Raw genomic sequence first — 20,199 nt, forward strand, 5'->3', positions numbered from 1 at the left:
AATCAAAACCATTTACAGATTATCTAAAAAGGTATTGTTATGTACTAAACTTGGCAAGTAGGATCCTAGAATGCAACAACTAGAATGCAACAACTAGAATGCAACTTCCAGGAGGGAAGCAGAATCAGCCAATCAGCCGGGACTCATTGTGTAAAGAATGTATATAAAAGCCTGAGGTTTTGGGGCGGGGAATCAATCACTGTTTTACAAGCTGCAATAAGGAGCATGAAATCACTGCAGGGCTCCAAGTATATTTCAGGTACAATAACCAAATAAACCTACAAGTAGGAATTGACATGAGCAGCAGTAAATAACAATTAGGATAAAGAACAGAATGAAAGTGGGTGGCAAAAGAGGATAGGCAGTATAAATGGAACATTCTCTTAATCAGGAGTGAAACATTACAAATATGAAACCTTTAAACATTTGAAACACAGAAAACATAAATCAAAGCAAGAAGTATATACATATACAGGCAGGCAGCTAGACCTCAATTTATTAATTTTATTCATTATATAGTAAGAGCAGTGGGCTCCTAACAGCAAAGGGAAAGCTTCCAGGCACCCCACTTTTGTGTTTGATTAAACTTCCTCTGATGGGGAATGGTTGGGTTTGGCAACCATTTTTCCACATTGGGAGTCTTTAAAGCAGGGTTAGCAAACTTTTTCAGCAGGGGGCAGGTCCACTGTCCCTCAGACCTTGTGGGGGGCCAGACTATATTTTGGGGGGGAGGGAATGAACGAATCCCTATGCCCCACAAATAACCCAGAGATGCATTTTAAATAAAAGGACACATTCTACTCATGTAAAAACACACTGATTCCCAGACCGTCTGCAGGCCGGATTTAGAAGGCGATTGTTCCGCATCCGGCCCCCATGCCTACCCATGCTTTAGAGGGTCTGAGTAAATGGCCAGCTTTCACCACTGAGAAAAAAGCAATGAGCAAATGGTCTAAGGTTAAGGCTGCTGAGCAGCAGGTTCATTCTAAACATCGAGCAGCAGAGCTGTTCTGAATATGACAATGGTAGATCTGGCATATCTACCATCACAGCCATAGTGTCTATGGATCTGTCAGGACTGCCTCCAGGTCCCAGCTCACAGAGGACCAACGCCCAGTTGATTTAATGTACAAAAGTCTTTATTGAAGCTTAGTTTCCATTTCAAACCCCAGAGCGTGCAATCCTACGTCTTGACTTCAGACCGGCGAAGTCCCCTCTGACTCACTACCCCTTCCGCACCAGTTTAAGATCCTAGCCCGGCTCCACCTCCTGCGCTGTTCCTTTCTTCGCTGGGTCCTTCTGCCCCCTGGGGTTTCCTCCTTCCTGGACTCTTCTGACGCTGACCCTCCTGAGTCTTGCCCTTCCTTCCGGCGGGCTTTAGGACCTGGCTCCTCATCTGGGCTACCTGCTGTGCCGCTCGCCTGTACATTTGAACTTGGCGCGCGCGCCCAGCCGGTAACCTTCCTCCTGACCGTTCCCCCGCTCTCCGATGTGGGCGTGGTCAACCCTGACTCATCTCCTCTCGCTGGTGGCGAGAACACTGTTCCCGATTCCTAGGGCTCCTCCCCCCTACTGTGCTCTGGTGGGGAAGCTGGTCCTGATTTCCAGCTGCTGCTCAATGAGTCCCCGCTGGCCCCTTGCTTCTGGGGCTTCCCCTTTGGCACCCCCCTCGCCCTGGCCACGGGCGCTCCCTTCTGCGAGTCTTCCGATTCGCTGGTGAGACTCGAGGAATCTCTCTGACCACTGTCACTGCCTACTCCCCCCTCGGATTCCTCCTCCTCGCTCTCCATTTGCTCCCCCTCCTGTGTCTCTGCTCCTGAACCCCTGACAGGATCCTAGTTTAGGTGATCCATCTATTGTTTCTATGAAGTGCCTAATACACATTCCAAAGTGCCTTCATAAGAGAAGGAGACGTGCTGTACTACATGTGTCCTAACTCCAATATAAGGAAAGGGATGCAAAGAGATCACGTGCAGCGAGGTGCTGCTTAGAGAGAGTTCTTTGTGTGCTTGCTTTATGTATGTGAGTCTTAAAAAGGTGTGAGTCCTGCATCATTCACCAGTCTGAATGATGCCATTCCTGATTAGCTTTGTATCATGTGCTACACATCTTTTGACATGGCTGGCAAAATGGTACTGATGCTGGCAGGCTGGACTCAGAGCCAGCTTGCTGCTCAGAATCTCATGTCCTCTGATGTTTTATTGGGCCTTAGAGTACTTTTTCCAGTGCTGAGGCTCATTTATATCATGCCATAGCTCTGAGAACATTTGGAGTGTGGGGACTTTTGGGTGCAGGGGTGCCAACTTGAATAAAATAATGGGAGACCCAAGTAAGCCTTGCCTTGCCTAATTGATCACATGACATGGCGCAAGCATGCCATTGGAATGGCAATGTTCATCAACTTGGGGGACGGCCCCTTCAAATATTTTATTGGGGCGGCCCCAGGAGTTGGCTCTTGTGTTAGTGTGGGTCTTCCATATTCCATACCCTGTCTTCAGCATACTCTCTACATTGCTCTGATTGCCCTAATTGCCTTATATGTATAGAAATATAGAGTATATTTCATTATAGCCATACTTGGAAATACTTGTGGATGACTGTAAGCTGATTGCTGATGATGTTGCTAACTAGTATTTTCTTCTATGCTGTTCTGGAGGGGCCCCCAAACCTCAGAAACACATTTTCAGGGTGCTGGGGGGGGAGCTGAAAACCCTTTTCTCTTGTGTTATCAGATACGTCTATTCAACCAAAAGCCATTTTGCAAGCAGAATGGGAGCACTGGATTTGACTGCTAGTCACATTTAGCATCTTGCAGACTGTAAATAAGAGAATCTGAAGGTACTACACTAGAATGGGGCTGGGACAGGGGCAGAGGACAGGACTATCCAACAGAGGAGGGGTAAGAGGGGAGTGAGGTGCAGATGAAAGGTGAAGATTATAAATATAGAATTTAGTCAGGGAAAGATGATCCTGTAAAGGCTAAGGAGGAGGCAGGAAGAAAAAGGAATTGGTGCCTGGCTGCAGTGTGTGGAGGCTGCTGCAGGTTGGCTGTGAACCAAGCAAGAGGTAGAGATAGTTGAGGCAGTAGCCTGTTTTTCCTGGCTGGAAACCATGGCAGAAACTAGATGGCATGGAATCATCTTACTCAGAGGTTGACTACCCAGCACAATTCAGAACCTAGGGTAGGCTTCCTCAAACACGGCCCTCCAGATGTTTTTTGGCCTACAACTACCATGATCCCTAGCTAGCAGGACCAGTGGTCAGGGATGATGGGAATTGTAGTCTCAAAACATCTGGAGGGCTGAGTTTGAGGAAGCCTGACCTAGGGAATCACATGGGATGGGCAGCCGAGAGAAAGGAACCTTGCACCATTGAATGTCCTAGGTAAAACAAACAGGTAAAGGCCCTGCTCTGTGGTCCTGGCCAGTGTCTGTAGAGGGGGAGGCTGGAGTGGAACCCGCTTATGCAGAGCTGCCCCCAGCTAACGTAGCTGAAACAGTCACATTGAAATCAGTTCAAGACGTTAGTCATGGCTAACTGAAGTCACATTTATTTCAGTGGGAAGTAAGTGTAACTAACCTAACCTGGATCCATCAATGCTATCTATATTGACTTGATTCTGATGTAATATTTTCATATAATCTTTGTCTGAATGGAATCAATTTAGACACGTTTATAGGATTCATCCAAGTTGTGGGCTTCAGGAAGATTCTCTTCTTTTTTTTTAAGGTGTTTGTTAATTTTGAAGATTATCCTGTCATTTGATCAAATGGTCCTCCGGTTTTAGGCCTGCCGCCTTCATCAGTTAGCCGATGCAGGATGTAGTAGCACTAACTACCCTATCCAATCAGAGCAGCTTGTGGTGAAAATACGGTAATAATAAATGGATGCCTGTATTTCAAGACTTATTGCATTCCCAATAGAGTATGGAAGGCATAGGATGTAGGCAGTATTCTTCAAAGGGCTTCCTAAAAGAGAAGAGAGAAAGAAACATTTATGAGAGACAGGTTGGGGCAGCTGGCATTTGCCTTAATAATGTATGTTACCAGCTGGAGGACCAGATCCAGAAATGGTCACCCCTACAAGGGTGACTTTGGACAGAACCACACCTGTCAATCACCTGATGTCACATAATTGTTAGGATTTCACCCCTCCCTATGCTGCAGATAGGGATCACTTGTTGGAACACGTGTCTGTATGTAATGCTGATTTCAGTATGTAATGCTGAATCAGTATGTAATGCTGATTGTTAGAGCTATATAAGCTGTTTGTTCTCTCACAGTGATGTTTTGTTTCAGTGTTCTCTCCAAGGAAGAGAGAGAGAGGAGCCATGTTTACTTTGAACTGTTATGTTTGATTTCGTTGCAATAAATTAGGATTAGATGTTACACCTCAAGGCTAACGCTTCTATTTTGGACTCTGCTGGTTGTGTGCTCGTGTCCCATCAGTGTGACGGGAGACCGGAGCAATGCTGCACTGGGGGAAGGCACAAGGCCTCGGCATTATCTCACAACAATTATATCAGGTGATATTAAATTTCAGCCAGCCACAGTTTCAAAAAAAGATTCTTTCTTTGCAGATGCATTTTGAATTCAAAAATTATTCCAGCACTACAAGGTGCTTGGGATTTGGCACCAAGTTCAGCAGAGGCCGAAAAGGAAGAATTGAGAGCTCCAGGTTCTTCCTTTTAAAAATAAGGCAGTGGCTTTACAAGGTCCCGCAACTGATGTCATATTTCTATTTATGGTATCAAGAGATGAACAGGTGGGCATGACTTGGGACAAATGGCCTCTTAAGACAAATGGAGAGGCCTGGGGGGTGTCTAATTAGGCCTGTCAACTGGAGGCTCCCAACTGGAGTTTTTTTGTTTTCTAAAAAAGCACCAAAGTGTAGAACGAGCTTCACACTGTTCTCTTTCATTATTACATCATGTTTCTAATTTTATTCTGAATTTGCATCATTGGATGATATCCATGCACCCATTTACAGATACACTGCTGTTCCCCACAAGGAGAAACAACAACAGCCACCCCTAAACTCTTTAAGCAGAATCTCTGCCAGATATGTACTAGCTGAGCAGACCATCATGGTGATCAACTAGTTCTTCATTTTGTCTTGCATTACTTCTTCCACCATTTTTCATAATAGACTGTTCTATTGTAAAGGACTCTTGAAATGTACTTAATAAACAAAGAGTATGGGGCTGAAAGCAGTTCTCTTTTCTCTGCCTTGTAATCATAAAACAGAAAAGTTTGTGCTCGATTTGATTATATGATATTGTCATTTATATTTTCATTCTTAGACACTGGTGAGCTGATGCCACTTACCAAGCTAACATCCCATTCTTGCTTGCCGAAACTTTCTTTGCACACTCAACATCATCTGCGATATTGTCATCCAGAAACTCTGCCAGGAAAGTTATTGAAGTTGGCATTGAAGGACAAATCAGGATAGAATAGGGGCTTCTGTTGGTGTATTCTCCACCTTGTTACCTACCATCTGCCTTCCTGAGGTAGCCAAGGTAGTCTCAGCAGCAGTGCTGAAATCCCTCAGTTCTGAGAGACTTCAACATTTGTGTCATCTCTATCTCACTGGAAGCCACAACCACAGCAGGGCAATGTCCTGTTGGATTCCACTGCCCAAGGCAGCTGCTTCAGCCCACCTGATTGTCTCAATCATGAGTCTGCATCAAGTTACTCCTGCTCCATTAATGGATCCATCACCTCTGATGGGACTGAGACTTACTTGGCCTCAGAAAAATCTTCAGGAATGAAGGACCCATTAAATTGGTTTGCCGCCCCCCAAAACAGATGGATCCAAATAGTTTCCTAGTGACTCCCATTCCTGTCTCCTGTCACTGCTGCAAGTGATTCTGTCAAAGCTCTGCTTGGTCTTTGAAAAATGCCTCTTTTTATCTTTTGAAGGCTTCATTGTGATCAATGGTTTTAATGATGTGAACGAGTCTAGGCACGAGTCTAAGCTCAACAACTTGGCCCCCCCAAAAAAGAACCTCAACAACTTTTGTGTCCGGATTTCACTTTCTGAAATATGGCAACCTTACATTAGTCACATTGCAAAGAACAAGAAACTGCAGTAATAATGGGGAGGGATTAAGTATTTGAGCCAAAGTTCCCTAAGTCTCCTCCACAAAACCCCTTTTCGAATACCAAGACTCAGTCCTGAAAGATATAAATAACAAAAAGGGGTGCCACTGAGCATGCGAAGAGTGCCTGACACTCATAATTGAGCAGGCATAATTAAGCCACAGCTTGCGAACCAAAGTATGTTGCTAGCATTCAGGCTTAAGCTCTGCCACATTGTGGAGAACCTTTATGGCTCCACAGGCCAGATCCTTATCAGGATCATGCCCATGAGCCAAATTTGATGGATGGGTGGGGACACATCTGTCAGTCATATGACATATTGCATGAGTCAAAATCCCTTGTGTGGGTTGTGTGGGTTTACCACTTGGGAACCACACCTCAACAGACCAAAGTTGGTGCACTGGGAAGCTCTGAACATAGGGCTGACAAACTGCTTATTTCTCGGGTCCCCGCTGTTGATGGGGAGGGGAGAACGAAGACTGGAGTTTGCAAGTGACAGCAGTGTGGGGCTTCTGCAACCTTGTTTCAGAGGAAATGGCTTGGCATGCCAAGCTGGAGACCCTGGTGGGCCACGAAGGGCCCCAGGTAGCAGATTCCCACCCCTGAAATAAACAGTTCTCCTTGAGTTGCAGAAGGCAAAAGCAAAGAGTCACCACTTACTCTCACAGTCAATACTGCATAGGTTTTTTGTGGGATGCTTTCCATTGTCACACCACAACAGACCACTCAAATAAAATATTCCATAGTATGGATGGCCATCTGTGTACTCATAGTGTTGCGTGTCAAACTGACTTGCGAACAGGACCAAACACAACCCTGGGAGGAAAGCACAGATTAGAAAGGTAGAATGCTTTTTGTTTCCTACATATCAAGTGCAAAACTTCAAAACAGGAAATTTCATATTATATGACTCAATATTTCAGCTAATTACCATTACAGAGTTGCCATATTCCAAAGAGCCAAAACCCAGACAACCCACCACCACCATCGCACATCTTCATCAGGTGGCTGGCATGAGGATGGAAGGGAGAGAGGGAGAGAAAACACCAGGAAGGGAAGCGGCTGGCAGGAGCCAGCCCTGTGCTGAGAAAGAAATGTTCCCTGGACATTTTGCCAAGTTCTGAAAATTCCCCCTGGACACCATTTTCAGGAGCGGAATCCCATATATGTCCAGGAAATCCAGGATGTATGGCAGCCCTAACCATTAACCATTCTCAAATTTGGCATTATTTTTCTTTAGCATAAAACACATATACATACAAAATAGATATGCTAATGATGCTATTTGTTTATTATTTTTATAAATGCTTTTATAAAACCAGAAAACTTGATTATTTACACCAACGGAGCTTCCTCACAAATTGATCACAATTTTAAAGGAATAAATAATCTACTCTTAACCCTTCCAAATTCCTTTTTTATGTAACCTGTTACCATGATTGTTAATTTAATGAGGGCAGATTTGACGGAGTAGTCCCACCAGCGAATGCCTGAACATCTGGGCTTCCCATGCCCCCCCCCAAATTTTCTGGGGCAAAACAACAACAACAACCCTTGCAGGCAAGTAGAAAGAACTGATAGAGCAATCTGCTTAGTGCTGCACTGAATTCCTCCCATCAGATTCAACTGTTTGCAGGTTTTTCTCAATAGAGACCTTTGCAAAACTGAATAATGCACAATCTGAAACACATAATTGAGGATGTTCACCTTTAATAACACTTAATAAACAAACCACAGTGGTAGAACCTGAAAACTCTCTTTTTTATTTCTTTTACCACATAGTACCAGAACTGTTTTGCTCTGTTACACTCCCACCCCAAGAAGTAAAAATCATAATTCTGAAAATAATGGGACATTTTTTGAATTTTTTTTTTGAAAATGTTCTCAATTCCCAATTTTGTTTCTATGGGCCCATTTTGAAAAAGTGGCACATCTGCAAATATTAAACAATATCAGAGAAATCATAAACATTTAAAAGGACACTCTAAACATCAAGAAAATAATGAATTACAACGAACTCAATCCATAAAAAGCCTTTAACAAAACCATAGCAGGTGGCAGTTAAATTGGCCCTAAATTAATTCAAAGAAGCTAAAGGGAGTCAAGCACCTAAATAACTCACAGTGTCCTACTCCAATGTCGTGGTAACCATCCAGTCCTCGTCTTATTAATTCATCTTGCAGCTCGCATTTTAGATACTTTTTGGACTCGGATGCTAAAATGAGTAGGCAGAGGAAGGCAAGGTTCAGGGCCTTCATTACCACAGATCTCTAAGAAGTAATATGTCCAGAGTCCTGATAGTTTTTATAGCTGATGGATGTAGACTTGGCCAGGGTGTCCAAGTCTACACCTCTTTCTACAGTGAGGGCTTAGACCAGGGGTCAGCAAACTTTTTCAGCAGGGGACCGGTCCACTGTCCCTCAGACCTTCTGGGGGGCCGGACTATATTTTTTTTGGGGGGGGGGAATGAACAAATTCCTATTCCCCACAATGCCCCAGAGATGCGTTTTAAATAAAAGGACACATTCTAACATTCTACTCATGTAAAAACACGCTGATTCCCGGACCATCCGCGGCTGGATTAAGAAGGCGATTAGGCCAGATCTGGCCCCCGGGCCTTACTTTGCCTTAGAGGCTTAGAGGTTGCTGAGTTGGTGCAACAACAGGCTAGAATGTCCCTAAGCTGCCCGTGTGAGTGTGTGTGTGTGTGTGTGTGTGTGTGTGTGTGAGAGAGAGAGAGAGAGAGAGAGAGAGAGAGAGAGAGAGAGAGAGAGATATGTTGGCTATGTTAAGTATAGATTAACAATAGTGACTCAATACTCATTGATCCAATCACCCATCTCCTACTACCCTTCTGAGAAAAACCCCACCCCACCAGATAAGGGTCTGGTGAAGGGTCTGAAGAAGTGTGCATGCACACAAAAGCTTATACCAGAACAAACTTAGTTGGTCTATAAGGTGCTACTACAATTTTTATTTTTATTTTTTATAACTCTAGTGCTTTACTTATCTTTCCTGCAGAAATTGTTATCAGGGGAGAGCTTCTTTTGACAAGAATGGATTTTCATGCAGCAGATTGCTCCCCACTATTAGCTCCTATTTGCTGACCATTGTAATCCATTAAGCATAAACATGCTAAACAATATACTCCATAAATATACTGACTAGATTGCCCTGCTGCAAGCTAGCAGCATAGCAATCTAACTTGGGACAGTAGTATGGCGCTTCTGGCCCACGGACCTCATCAAGGCAGCCAGATCTCCTCACCTGGCCTGCAAGGCACCTTCAGTCATGCCACACCTGACACCTGGTGTTGTCATGGGTGTCATCAGCAATTGGACAGGTAAAGACTCAGCTGGGTCAAAGGGAATTTGCAGGCACAGGCTGATCATCAGGGCTTGTGAACAAGCCTTTTTAGTTGAGATATATGCCAGTCTGAATCCATATTGTGTTTTAAAATATTTTTAATTGTTGTTTTCCTCCTTTGTGAGAGAAGCAGGATATAAATTTATAAATAAAGAAATTATTATTATTTATTCCCCACTCATTGGGGGTTGCCCCAGCCACTCTGGGCAGCTTCCAACATAATATGAACACAAAACTAAATATAAAACATTAAAAACATCCTGACACAGAGCTGCCTTCAAGATGTCTAGTTGTATAGTTGTTTATCTCCTTGACATCTGAAGGGAGGGCATTCCACAGCACAGGCGCAACCACTGAGAAGGCCCTGTAGCTTCACCTCTCACAATAAGGGAGTCCCGAGAAGGCCCTCAGAGCTGGACCCCCATGTCCTGAATGGGGGTGGAGACGCTCCATCAGGTATACGTAGTTGAGGCTGTTTAGAGCATGGGTCAGCAAGCTAAGGCCCGGGGGCCAGATCCAGCCCCCTTCTGGATCTGGCCCGCGGACGATCCGGGAATTGCCACATGGATCAGTGTGGGGAATCTGATTGTTTGGGCTGTGCCATTTCCCTCCCCTCTCCCTCCTCCTGGCTTCTTCCTGCCCTGCCTAGAGGAGGAAGGGGGCTGGGCTTTGTTGAGCCGCAGTTGGCTGAACGCCATTTTAAGCAGCCCCTTTCACGCCGCTCGTCCTGCCGCCGGTAGCTGATCGCAAGGCACAGGTAAGCAGCTACTGGGGTTTACCTGTGCCTTCTCTGCTGTGGAGAAGGGAGAGGAGAGTTGGGGGGGATTCCCCCCAAAAAACAATATAGTTCCTACAAGGTCTGAGGGACAATGGACCGGCCCCCTGCGAAAAAATGTTTGCTGACTTTAAAGGTCAGCACCAAAACCTTGAATTGCACTGGTCACTGTAGTTCGCCCCTCACAGAGTTACAGTTCAAAGCAACCCTTAACAAACTACAGAAATCCTTGAGGGAAATAATATGCTTTTAATGCTTATGCACCTTGTGTCTGGTCTGCACCTGTAGAATGCACTTTGCACTTTTGAAAAACAGTTTGACCGGATATCAAATACCCAGTTCCTCATTTCTGGCAGCATGGTTTGAATTAAAGGAGGAATCAAGGCCACTGTGTTCATCCAAATAGTTTTCTTTCTCCAACGCAATAATCTCATTTCTTTCTTCTTTCTAAAGATAAAAGGCAGATACAATGATACATTTTCCTTCATCATTTCCCACGGAGTTTCCTGTGGGATGAAGAATGGTTTGTTCTCATTTTAAAAATCAGCTTTGATCCTCATCTGGGAATTAGGGTCAGCTAAATTTTTTTAATGAATAAATGATTCATTTGATCTGAATTTCTATTCAGAGTTTCTATTCTGGATGGAGATCAGAGAAGGTCAGGATGACAGAAACAATGTTCAAGATAACAAATTCACAGGTCTGAGTATATATTGAGTACTTTTGTGCCTACAAGCCAAATGTATTTAGGGAAACAAAATACTCCTCCCCCACAAACACCTGCTCACAAACACATTTAAAAGGGTATAAGATGTTAATCTTTGACTACAGTGAGAGGGAAAGAGAAAGTGTAAGTGAGCAATTGTTAGGCTAATCTGCTTTTAGTTCTGGATGTCACTTGCTGCTCACAATAAACCACAATAAAAATTGCAAGAGGATTTTGAACTTCAGGGATGGAAGTAACACGCAAAAAGCAGCTGGAAATTAATAGATATAAAGAAAATGAGTGACATGATAACAAAAAAATAAAGCAATGAATGTGATGTCAGTGAATCAATAACAACATTAACAAGTTTACAAATATCTATGTATATTACCATATTTTTTGGCCCATAGCGTGCACCGGCCCATAGGATGCACCTAGGTTTTTTTTTGGGGGGGGGGGAAATAAATAAAAACATTTTTATTCCCCCCCCCCAGGCACGGGGCTGGGGAAGCCCGAGCTTCCCCCGACCCCAGCCCCCAGAACATGGCTGCCTTCTAAAAGTTGTGTAGTTCATACACACACATAATTTTCACCCCCCCAAAAAATCATTGCATTAAAGAAAACAAAACAAAACAAATCATAAACCAAAACATTTAAAACAATCAATTTTAAATCCACATTCTGGGATTACTTGAATCCCCCACTTTCCCTCCACTACCTCCCTTGGTGACATTTATGCATGTCAATAAAATCTTTATCTCTAATTACCTCCAAGTTTACACGTTAAATATAACATTACAAGAGTTTTTAAAAATCCTGCTAATGTATTAAATTGCATAGACTGCTTTTGTAAATATGCAATAAATGTTTCCCATTATTTTTTATATATGCTGTCATCTTGATTTTTAAGTTTCCCAGTTAATTTAGCCATTTCCACAATTAATTTGCCAATCTTCCTTAGTGAAGACATCTTCTTTCCAGTGTTGGGCTAACAATATGTGCGGCCATTGTTGCATACATGAGCAAATTCTTATATTCTTTACCCTAATAAAGGTAAAGCTTCTGGTTTTTTAACAAAGGTTATTTTTAACATTTTCTTCAATTTGTTATATATCATTTCACAAAATATTTTAATGATCTTACGTTGCTACCAAATATGATAAAACGTACCTTCTACTGCTTTACATTTCCAACACTTAATTTTTATTGTTTTATACATTTTTGCCAATTTAACCATTGTTAAATTTAACCTATACATTTAAATTTAAGCGATACATCATTTTCATGTAATTCTCTTTAAGTAAGGTACAGACTGTGAATTTTATATCATTCTTCCATAGTCTTTCCCAATCTGTCATTTGTATATTACGTCCCACATCTTTTGCCCTGGTTTCCCATTCTAATTAATATTATACATTACATCACTTTCTATTATTTCTCTCAGGAAATTTGAAATTTCATCTTTTTATTATTTTTAATTGGAAATCTGTTATCTTTCCCTTTACTTCTTGAAATTCCTTCAATTTTAATTATTATCTATTTTCGTTAACAGCTCTCTATATGTTGCCCAATTATGTTTCATATTTACTTTTTTCATGGATATTGCTTCCAGCGGGAAAAGCCACCATAATGTTTTTTGTTCTAACAAATCTTTATATTTCCCCCAAACTTAAAAAATCACATTTCTTATTACATGACTGGAAGCATTTATGTACTTTTGCCTTCTGGTACCACAAGTACGCATGCCAACCAAGTCTATTACCATGTCCTTCTAGATCTAGTAATTCTGTGTTTTTTAATGTTATCGAATCCTGGATCCAGCAAATGCAAAAAGCTTCATAATATAATTTTTTATCTGGCTGATGAAAGAGGAGAAGCTACCTCTTTCTTTAAGATCTGTTAATAATTTATATTTTATTCTTGGCTTATCACCTCTCCAGATAAATTCTGCCACTCTTTGAAGCAACTCACATTGCCTATCACTGGGATTGATTGAAACAAAAATAACATTTTTGGCAATACATTCATCTTGATTACCAATATCCTTCCTAATAATGATAGATTCATTCCTCCCCAAATCCCTAAATTCCTTTTTTTATTTCCATATTTTTTTCATAATTATCTTTGAATATATTTATATATAATATATTCAAAAGTTGTGTAGTTCTTTATCTCCTTGACATCTGATGGGAGGGTGTTCCACAGGATGGGCACCACTACTGAGAAGGCCCTCTGGCTGGTTCCCTGTAACTTGGCTTCTTGCAGAGGAGGACATGTGTGTCCCGGCTGAGCAATGGGGGTGGAGACAGGTATACAGGGCCAACACTGTTCAGGGCTTTAAAGGTCAGCATCAACACTTTGTTTTTGTTTTTTTTTTAAATAATTTTTATTAGTTTTCTTTTCTAACAACAAATATCAAAATCATTTCCAAACATACATTCTACATTTCCCCCCCTTCCCGTTGACTTACCGTATTTTTCGCACCATAGGACACACTTTTTCCCCTCCAAAAATGAAGGGGAAATGTGTGTGCGTCCTATGGTGCGAATGCAGGCTTTCGCTGAAGCTGGAGAGCGAGAGGGGTCGGTGCGCACCGACCCCTCTCACTCTCCAGGCTTCAGGAGAGCCCCACCGCTAGCCCCACAAGCTCGGGGGACAGCGGGGAGGCGGAACGCCGCCATCCCGCTGTCCCCCGACTTGGTTAGAAGGCTGGCGGGGGGAGAAGCCTGCTCCTCCCCGTCGCCAGCTCCGCAAACTCGGGAGACAGCGGGAGAGGCGCAGCGCTCCGTTCCCGCTGTCTCCCGACTTGGCTAGAAGGCTGGCGGGGGGGAGAAGCCTGCTCCTCCCCATCGCCAGCCCCGCAAACTCGGGAGACAGCGGGAGAGGCGCAGCGCGCCCTCCCGCTGTCTCCCGACATGGTTTGGAGGCTGGCGGAGGGCTTCCTCCTCCCCCAGCCCCACAAGCTCCCAGAGCGATGCCAAAGCTGCGCGCAGCTTCGGCATGGCTCTGGGTCCTGTTCTGGGGGAGGGGGAAGCTCGGGCTTCCCCCGCCCCAGCCCCGCGTCTCCAGCCGGGAGACGGTCGCGGGGGGCTGCTTTAGCCCCGCGCGCGCTCTCCCAGCTGGAGTGGTGACACGCGCCTATGGAGGCTCCTGCCATAGGCGCGCGTCACCTCTCCAGCCGGGAGAGGGTCGCGGGGGGCTGCTTTAGCCCCGCGCGCACCGTCCCGGCTGGAGAAGTGACGCGCGCCTATGGCAGGAGCCTCCATAGGCGCGCGTCACCTCTCCAGCCGGGAGAGCACGCACGGGGCTAAAGCAGCCCCCCGCGACCCTCTCCCGGCTGGAGAGGTGATGCGCGCCTATGGCCGCTGCTCCCTGACCTGCTCTTTGGGGCTGGTGGTGGACTTCCCCCGCCAGCCCCAAAGAGCAGGTCGAAAGGAACCTGAAGCCTGGAGAGTGAGAAGGGTCGGTGCGCACCGACCCCTCTCGCTCTCCAGGCTTCCAAGGTAGTCGCCTGAATGCACCTTAAATGGCACCTTGTTTTAGAGCGGGATAACAAAAGGGGGAAAATTCTCCCACTCTCTGCGCAGTGCTTCCTGCCGCTTCGCTGAAGGGGCGCTGGACAGAGAGCAGAAGAATTTTTTTTCCTTGTTCTCCCCCCTCTAAAACAAGGTGCATCCTATTGTCCGGTGCGTCCTATGGTGCGAAAAATACGGTACTTCAGCTTCCCCTCTGGTTTGTTACATAAATGATACAATCTGCTATTCCTTATCTGTCAAAACGTTATTACAATATTATTCATGCATTTTGTTAAGTAAAGTTGTGAATGTTTATTCAAATCCTGCTACTAAGTCCATTTCTTTCAGTTGTTTCTGCAGATAGTTTATGAAAGGTTCCCATTCTTTTAAAATCACTGTCTTTTTCATGTAGCTTATCCGTTAGCTTTGCTAATTCCGCATGGTTCATCAATTTTTCCTGCCATTGTGCTTCTGAAGGTATTTTTCCAGTCTTCCAGTTTTGTGCTATTAGGATTCTTGCCGCTGTTGTCGCATACATGAATATTTTCCATTTCTCGTTCGGCAGTCAGAAATACCTCGTAAAAATGCTTCTGGTTTTTGAACAAACGTCATTTTAAATTTTTTTTTTTTTTCATTTCGGAATGTAGTATTATTTTTTTAAAAAAAGGGAGATGATATATAACGAGCACCAACACTTTGAATTGTGCTTGGAAATTTACTGGGGGCCAGTAAATGCTTTAGTGCTATATGACACTATATGGGCTGCTCCCAGTCACCAGTCTAGCTGTCACATTCTGAATTAGTTGTAGTTTCCAAAGGTAGCCCTATGTAGAGCCCTGCAGCAAACGGGGAATAAAAATGGGGTCCCTTCAAGGGGTTCAGCTTCTTAAGCTTCTCTCCTTAGGAGAGAGCGTACCTCAGGAAGTGAACAGATTTCAAAAATTACAGATGAGGTTGGTGTTTGTTGGTTTCCCATTATGTTTCATGGGGGTGGGGGATCCAAAGCTTTACAAAATGAGAAGAGATGAGGCTCTGAAGTGAAGCACATTGTCAGACCAAACCTAAGACAATGCGACCCTCTATAGAAGTCAAGGCAGGTTCCGAAGCAAAAACTTTCTTCTTTGTGTAACTCCACCAAAAAGGCACTTGATATAATAACGATTTACCCGACCTTCATCACAGTATTTCTCATAGAGTGGCCTAATGGGTGGACGAAACACATTGGTTATTTTGCATTTGTCCAATGCTACAGAGTTATTAAAAGAAAATAGTTCTGCAAGACTGAATTTGGCAACAGGAAGAGTGGCCACAAAGTGCTACAGCTGTGCACCCAAACAAGTCAAGGGGTGGGGGGGAGATCCAGCCATTGCTCGAGTCGGGTTGACAAGGCCTGGGATCACCATGGTGATCCAGAGCAATCTGGGGCTTTCATGGTGGCAGGACATCAGGCAAAAAGAAGGAGACACCACAATAAGAGGGACGTACCCAACCAGTTGTGTCTTTCTGGAAAAAGATAGTGGTGGAGTGGATGCCTTTGGATTCAGGGGGGCAGGCTTTCCCACCTGAACTCTCCTTCCCACCTAGTCTCTTCTTCCAACCTGATGCCCCCCCCCAGCCCTGGACAGGATGGCATCCTATACACTTAGCAGCCGGTTGCTGCTCCTTTCTGTACAGGTTGCTGCTCCTTTGGGGAAGGCCAAGCAGGGAAGGCCCTCACAAATGATCAGCACCCTGAGTTCAGCTTGTTCTTATTCCTATCTCATGTGATTTTCCTCTCTACTTTTCACAACAAAGTGGCCTAAAGCAAAATCAAATGACACTTAAATGCTATTTAATATGCAATGTGCTTGTCTGAATGTACCTGTCAGAGCTGCCCGAGGTCCCAGCTCACAAAGGACCAACACCAGTGCGTTAGTATTTACAAAAGTCTTTATTGAAGTTCAGTTTCGATTTCAAAGCCGCGGCGCGCAGCTCTACGTCTCAAACTCTAGACCGCTGAAGCTCCGTCTGAATCTCCTCCCCCCAGACACCAGTTTAAGACTCTAGCCTTGCTCCACCTCTTCCTTTGCTCTCTTCTCCTCTGGGCCCGCCTGTCTGCTGGGGTCTCGCCTCTTCTAGACTCTTCTGACGCTGAGGAGTCCCCTGAGTCTTCCCCCTCTCTCCGGCGGGCTTTAGCACCTGGTTCCCAATCCGGGCTTCCTGCTGTGCCGCACGCCTATACATTTGAACTTGGCGCGCGCGCCCAGCCGGCCACCTTCCTCCTGACCGTTACACTGCTCCTGTCACTGCTTCCCCCTTCGGGGAGGCTAGCTGAACCTGACTTCCCCTCCGTTCCCTCACTCTGCGATGGAGGCGTGGCCAGCCCTGACTCATCTCCTCTCCCTGCTGGAGGAGAAGCTGGCCCTGATACATGTGACTCTTCCCCCTCACTACGCTCTGGTGGAGGAGCTGGTCCTGATCTCCCGCTGCTGCTTTGGGAGTCCCCGCTGGCCCCTTGTTTCTGGTGTGTCCTCCCTGGGACCCCCCCTGCCCTGGCCATCGGCGCCCCCCTCTGGGAATCTTCTGATTCGCTGGAGAGACTCATGGAATCTCTCGGGCCACTTTCATACTCCCCTACGCTGCCCTCAGATTCTTCCCCTTCGCTCTCCATTTCCTCTCTCCCCTGTGCCTCCGCTCCTGAGTCCCTTTTTCACCACCTAATAGAGTTTCTACTGAAGGTTCTGATTAAGTAATATTTTTCAGCCATTGTTTGTTTGTTTGTTTGTTTGTTTGTTTGTTTGTTTCTAGAAAAAAAGGAGCTGATGCTACTCACCAAGCAGTCATGTCCTTTGTACTGTTGACAATTGTTTTAACACACAGAGCATCATCTGTGATATTATCATCTAGGAAGTCTGTTTGGAGGTTAATGAAAATGAGTTAATGAAGAATCCATCCAAGACAAAGCCCAACTAAAACCCCAAATACAGTGTTATGAGTTTGTGGGGGTGAGACTCTCCTAAATTCAGCAAGGGTTGAAATATACCGATAAGCCAGACTAGCTTCTTTGTTAGGAGACAAGACATTAAGAAAACAAAGGAAAGGTATTAAGGAAGCCAAGGAGAGGGGGCTCTGTGCCAGATGTTAATTGGGTGGGGCCCCTCCTCCAGTTCACAGTTTGGAGACAAAGCCAGAGAGTAGAGTTGAGTTGGCTGTGATGTGACTGGTGGAGGCGGGAGGTTGCAGGCTGAAAAAGGTGGAGGCAGAGCACAATGTGTTTTGATCCAAGGCTGTGCCTGTGGGAGAAGCAAGACCATCTTGTGATGGTGATGCTGTGAGCCCCTCCATCGTAGCCTCAGGTTGTAGTTGGTTAAAAAAAAAAGGTAAAGGACCCCTAATGTTATGTATTACATAGGATATTCATGGGGTAAATATTTAATGCATAATTAAGCATATATGTTTTATATATAGGATAATGTATCTAATTTTTTTCATGGGGTAAATCAGTTAATGTACTTGTCAGGGGCTCAGGAGCAGAGGCACAGGAAAGGGAGGAAATGGAGAGCGAAGGGGAGGAATCCGAAGGGAATGTAAGCGATGACAGTGGTCCGAGGTCTCTGAGTCTGTCCAGCGAATCGGAAGACTCACAGAAAGGGGCTCCCATGGTCAGAGCAAGGGGGACACCCCAGGGAGAAAGGACCAGAGGGGACTCAGAGAGCAGCAGCTGGAAATCGGGACCAGCTTCCCCACCAAAGAGCAGTAGGGAGGAGGAGTCCCAGGCATCGGGATCAGGCTGCTCACCGCCAGCGGGAGGAGATGAGTCAGGATTGACCACGCCTCCATCGGAGAGCGAGGAAACGGCGGAGAGGAAAGTTGGAAGCTGGGCGCGCGCACCAAGTTCAAATGTACAGGCAAGCGGCACAGTGGGTAGCCCGGGTAGGGAGCCAGGTCCTAAAGCCCGCCGAAAGGAGGGGGGTCAGCGTCAGAAGAGTCCAGGAAGGAGGAGACACCGGGGGGCAGAAGGACCCAGAGGAGAAAGGAGCAACGGAAAAGGTGGAGTAAGGCTAGGGTCTTAAACTGGTGTACAGGGGGTGGAGACTCAGACGGGGCTTCGCCGATCTAGCGTCTAGACGTAGGGCTGCACGCTGCGGCTTGTAAATGGAAACTGAACCTCAATAAAGACTTTTGCACATTACTACCGGCTAGCGTTGGTCCTCTGTGAGCTGGGACCTGGAGGCAGCTCTGACAGTACTACATTTAGCCCACAAAGGTGACTATGGGGCGCTGAGGGAGCTGGTGTTTCTGGGTCATGTGGCTGCTTCTGGAGCAACGGAACACCATGATGGAAGCCATGGAAACACCATTTACCTTCCCGCTGCAGCAGTACTTACCAGTGCAATCTACTTGCACTGGTGCGCTTTCAAACTGCTAGGTTGGCAGAAGCCGGGACAAAGCAAGCAGAGCTGACCATGTCATGCGGATTCAAATCGCTGACCAAGAGGCTCAGTGGTTTAAGATTTCTTGATGAGGAGCATGGAGATGGTGTGTGTTGCACATTAGATCAACCAATTAAAGCACACACGGCCAAGCAAAGATGAAAGTGGCCTGTTGCTCTTAGAAACTCACTAGTTAGACCAGCAAGCAGGAGCCCACTGTCAAACACAGTCCCCTTCTGACAGACAGAGAGGATTCTGAAAGGGAGGGGGGAGAACCAGAGCTGACAGGCAGCGAAGAAGGTGAAGGGGAGGGGGAAGAATTAGAGAGCAATAAAAATCTAGAGCCTTAACACAGTGAGAGCGAGAGGGAACACAGAGTGGAGAGAACAAGGGGGAGGACAAGAAAGCCCCCAAAGCAGGCCTTTGAATGTCTAGGAGAAAAGCATCAAACAGGGAAAAGGAGGGGGAAGGGGTGGAGAGTGTCATCTTTCCTCCGGAAGAAGGTAGATCTGGCAGCTGATGAATGATTGAATGAAGCTCAGACTGTTGAACCCGATAATTACTAAATAAATCTAAGTAATAAAACTTGGAGGTCGCGTCTTGTGCGGAAGAGACTACCAAACATGACAGGAGAGTTCAAAACTTTCTCCACACAGGCACCACAATATAAAATCATTTCCAATTAGAGTTAAGATTGTTTTATTGTAATGTAGATTTTTTAAAAATCAATAAATTGGGCTTAAAAAGGTAAAGGTCCAGACCATTAGGTCCAGTCATGACCGACTTTGAGGTTGCGGCACTCATCCCGCTTTACTGGCTGGCATACAGCTTCCGGGTCATGTGGCCAGCATGACTAAGCCGCTTCTGGTGAACCAAAGCAGCGCACGGAAACGCCGTTTACCTTCCCACTGGAGCAGTACCTATTTATCTACTTGCACTTTTTTTAACAATAAATATTTATTGAAATTTTTAGGTTACAATATAACAAACAAACAAAATTATAACATAGCATGACATATTTTCTTATCTTCTTAGGACCTCCTCACGTCTCCTGCCCCTACCTTCCACTTTAAAAAAATTAATCCAGCAAATTATAACCTTACTTCCATCCTTACTGTCTAGTTTTCAATGTTATATCTCAAATTTTAGGTACCTTGGTTATACTCCATAAAAAATTAAATTTAGCCAAATAGTTATCCAAAAAAATTGTTTTTTCTTACATTTTTACTTATCTTCCTACTTCACTTCATCTATTTTAATGGTGCCAAATTGTTTATAATCAAGCATCCTGCTTAACATTCATACAGCTTCCAATATTTTT

General features: G+C 45.0%; 1 protein-coding gene across 1 annotated transcript; it reads right to left on the reverse strand.

Moving 5' to 3' along the window:
• Positions 1–3,709: 3,709 nt before the first annotated feature.
• LOC309360499 (lysozyme C, milk isozyme-like) lies at positions 3,710–8,979 on the reverse strand. The gene is made up of 4 exons (XM_081895057.1): positions 8,227–8,979; positions 6,765–6,920; positions 5,328–5,406; positions 3,710–3,968 (listed from the first exon to the last, which is right to left on the reverse strand). The coding sequence occupies exons 1-4, from the start codon at positions 8,360–8,362 to the stop codon at positions 3,899–3,901; spliced, it is 441 nt and encodes a 146-aa protein (XP_081751183.1). The 5' UTR covers positions 8,363–8,979; the 3' UTR covers positions 3,710–3,898.
• Between the last annotated feature and the right edge of the window lie 11,220 nt (positions 8,980–20,199).

This window comes from Podarcis melisellensis, assembly GCF_964234715.1.
Source record: "Podarcis melisellensis genome assembly, chromosome: 17".
NCBI classification, from domain to species: domain Eukaryota; kingdom Metazoa; phylum Chordata; class Lepidosauria; order Squamata; family Lacertidae; genus Podarcis; species Podarcis melisellensis.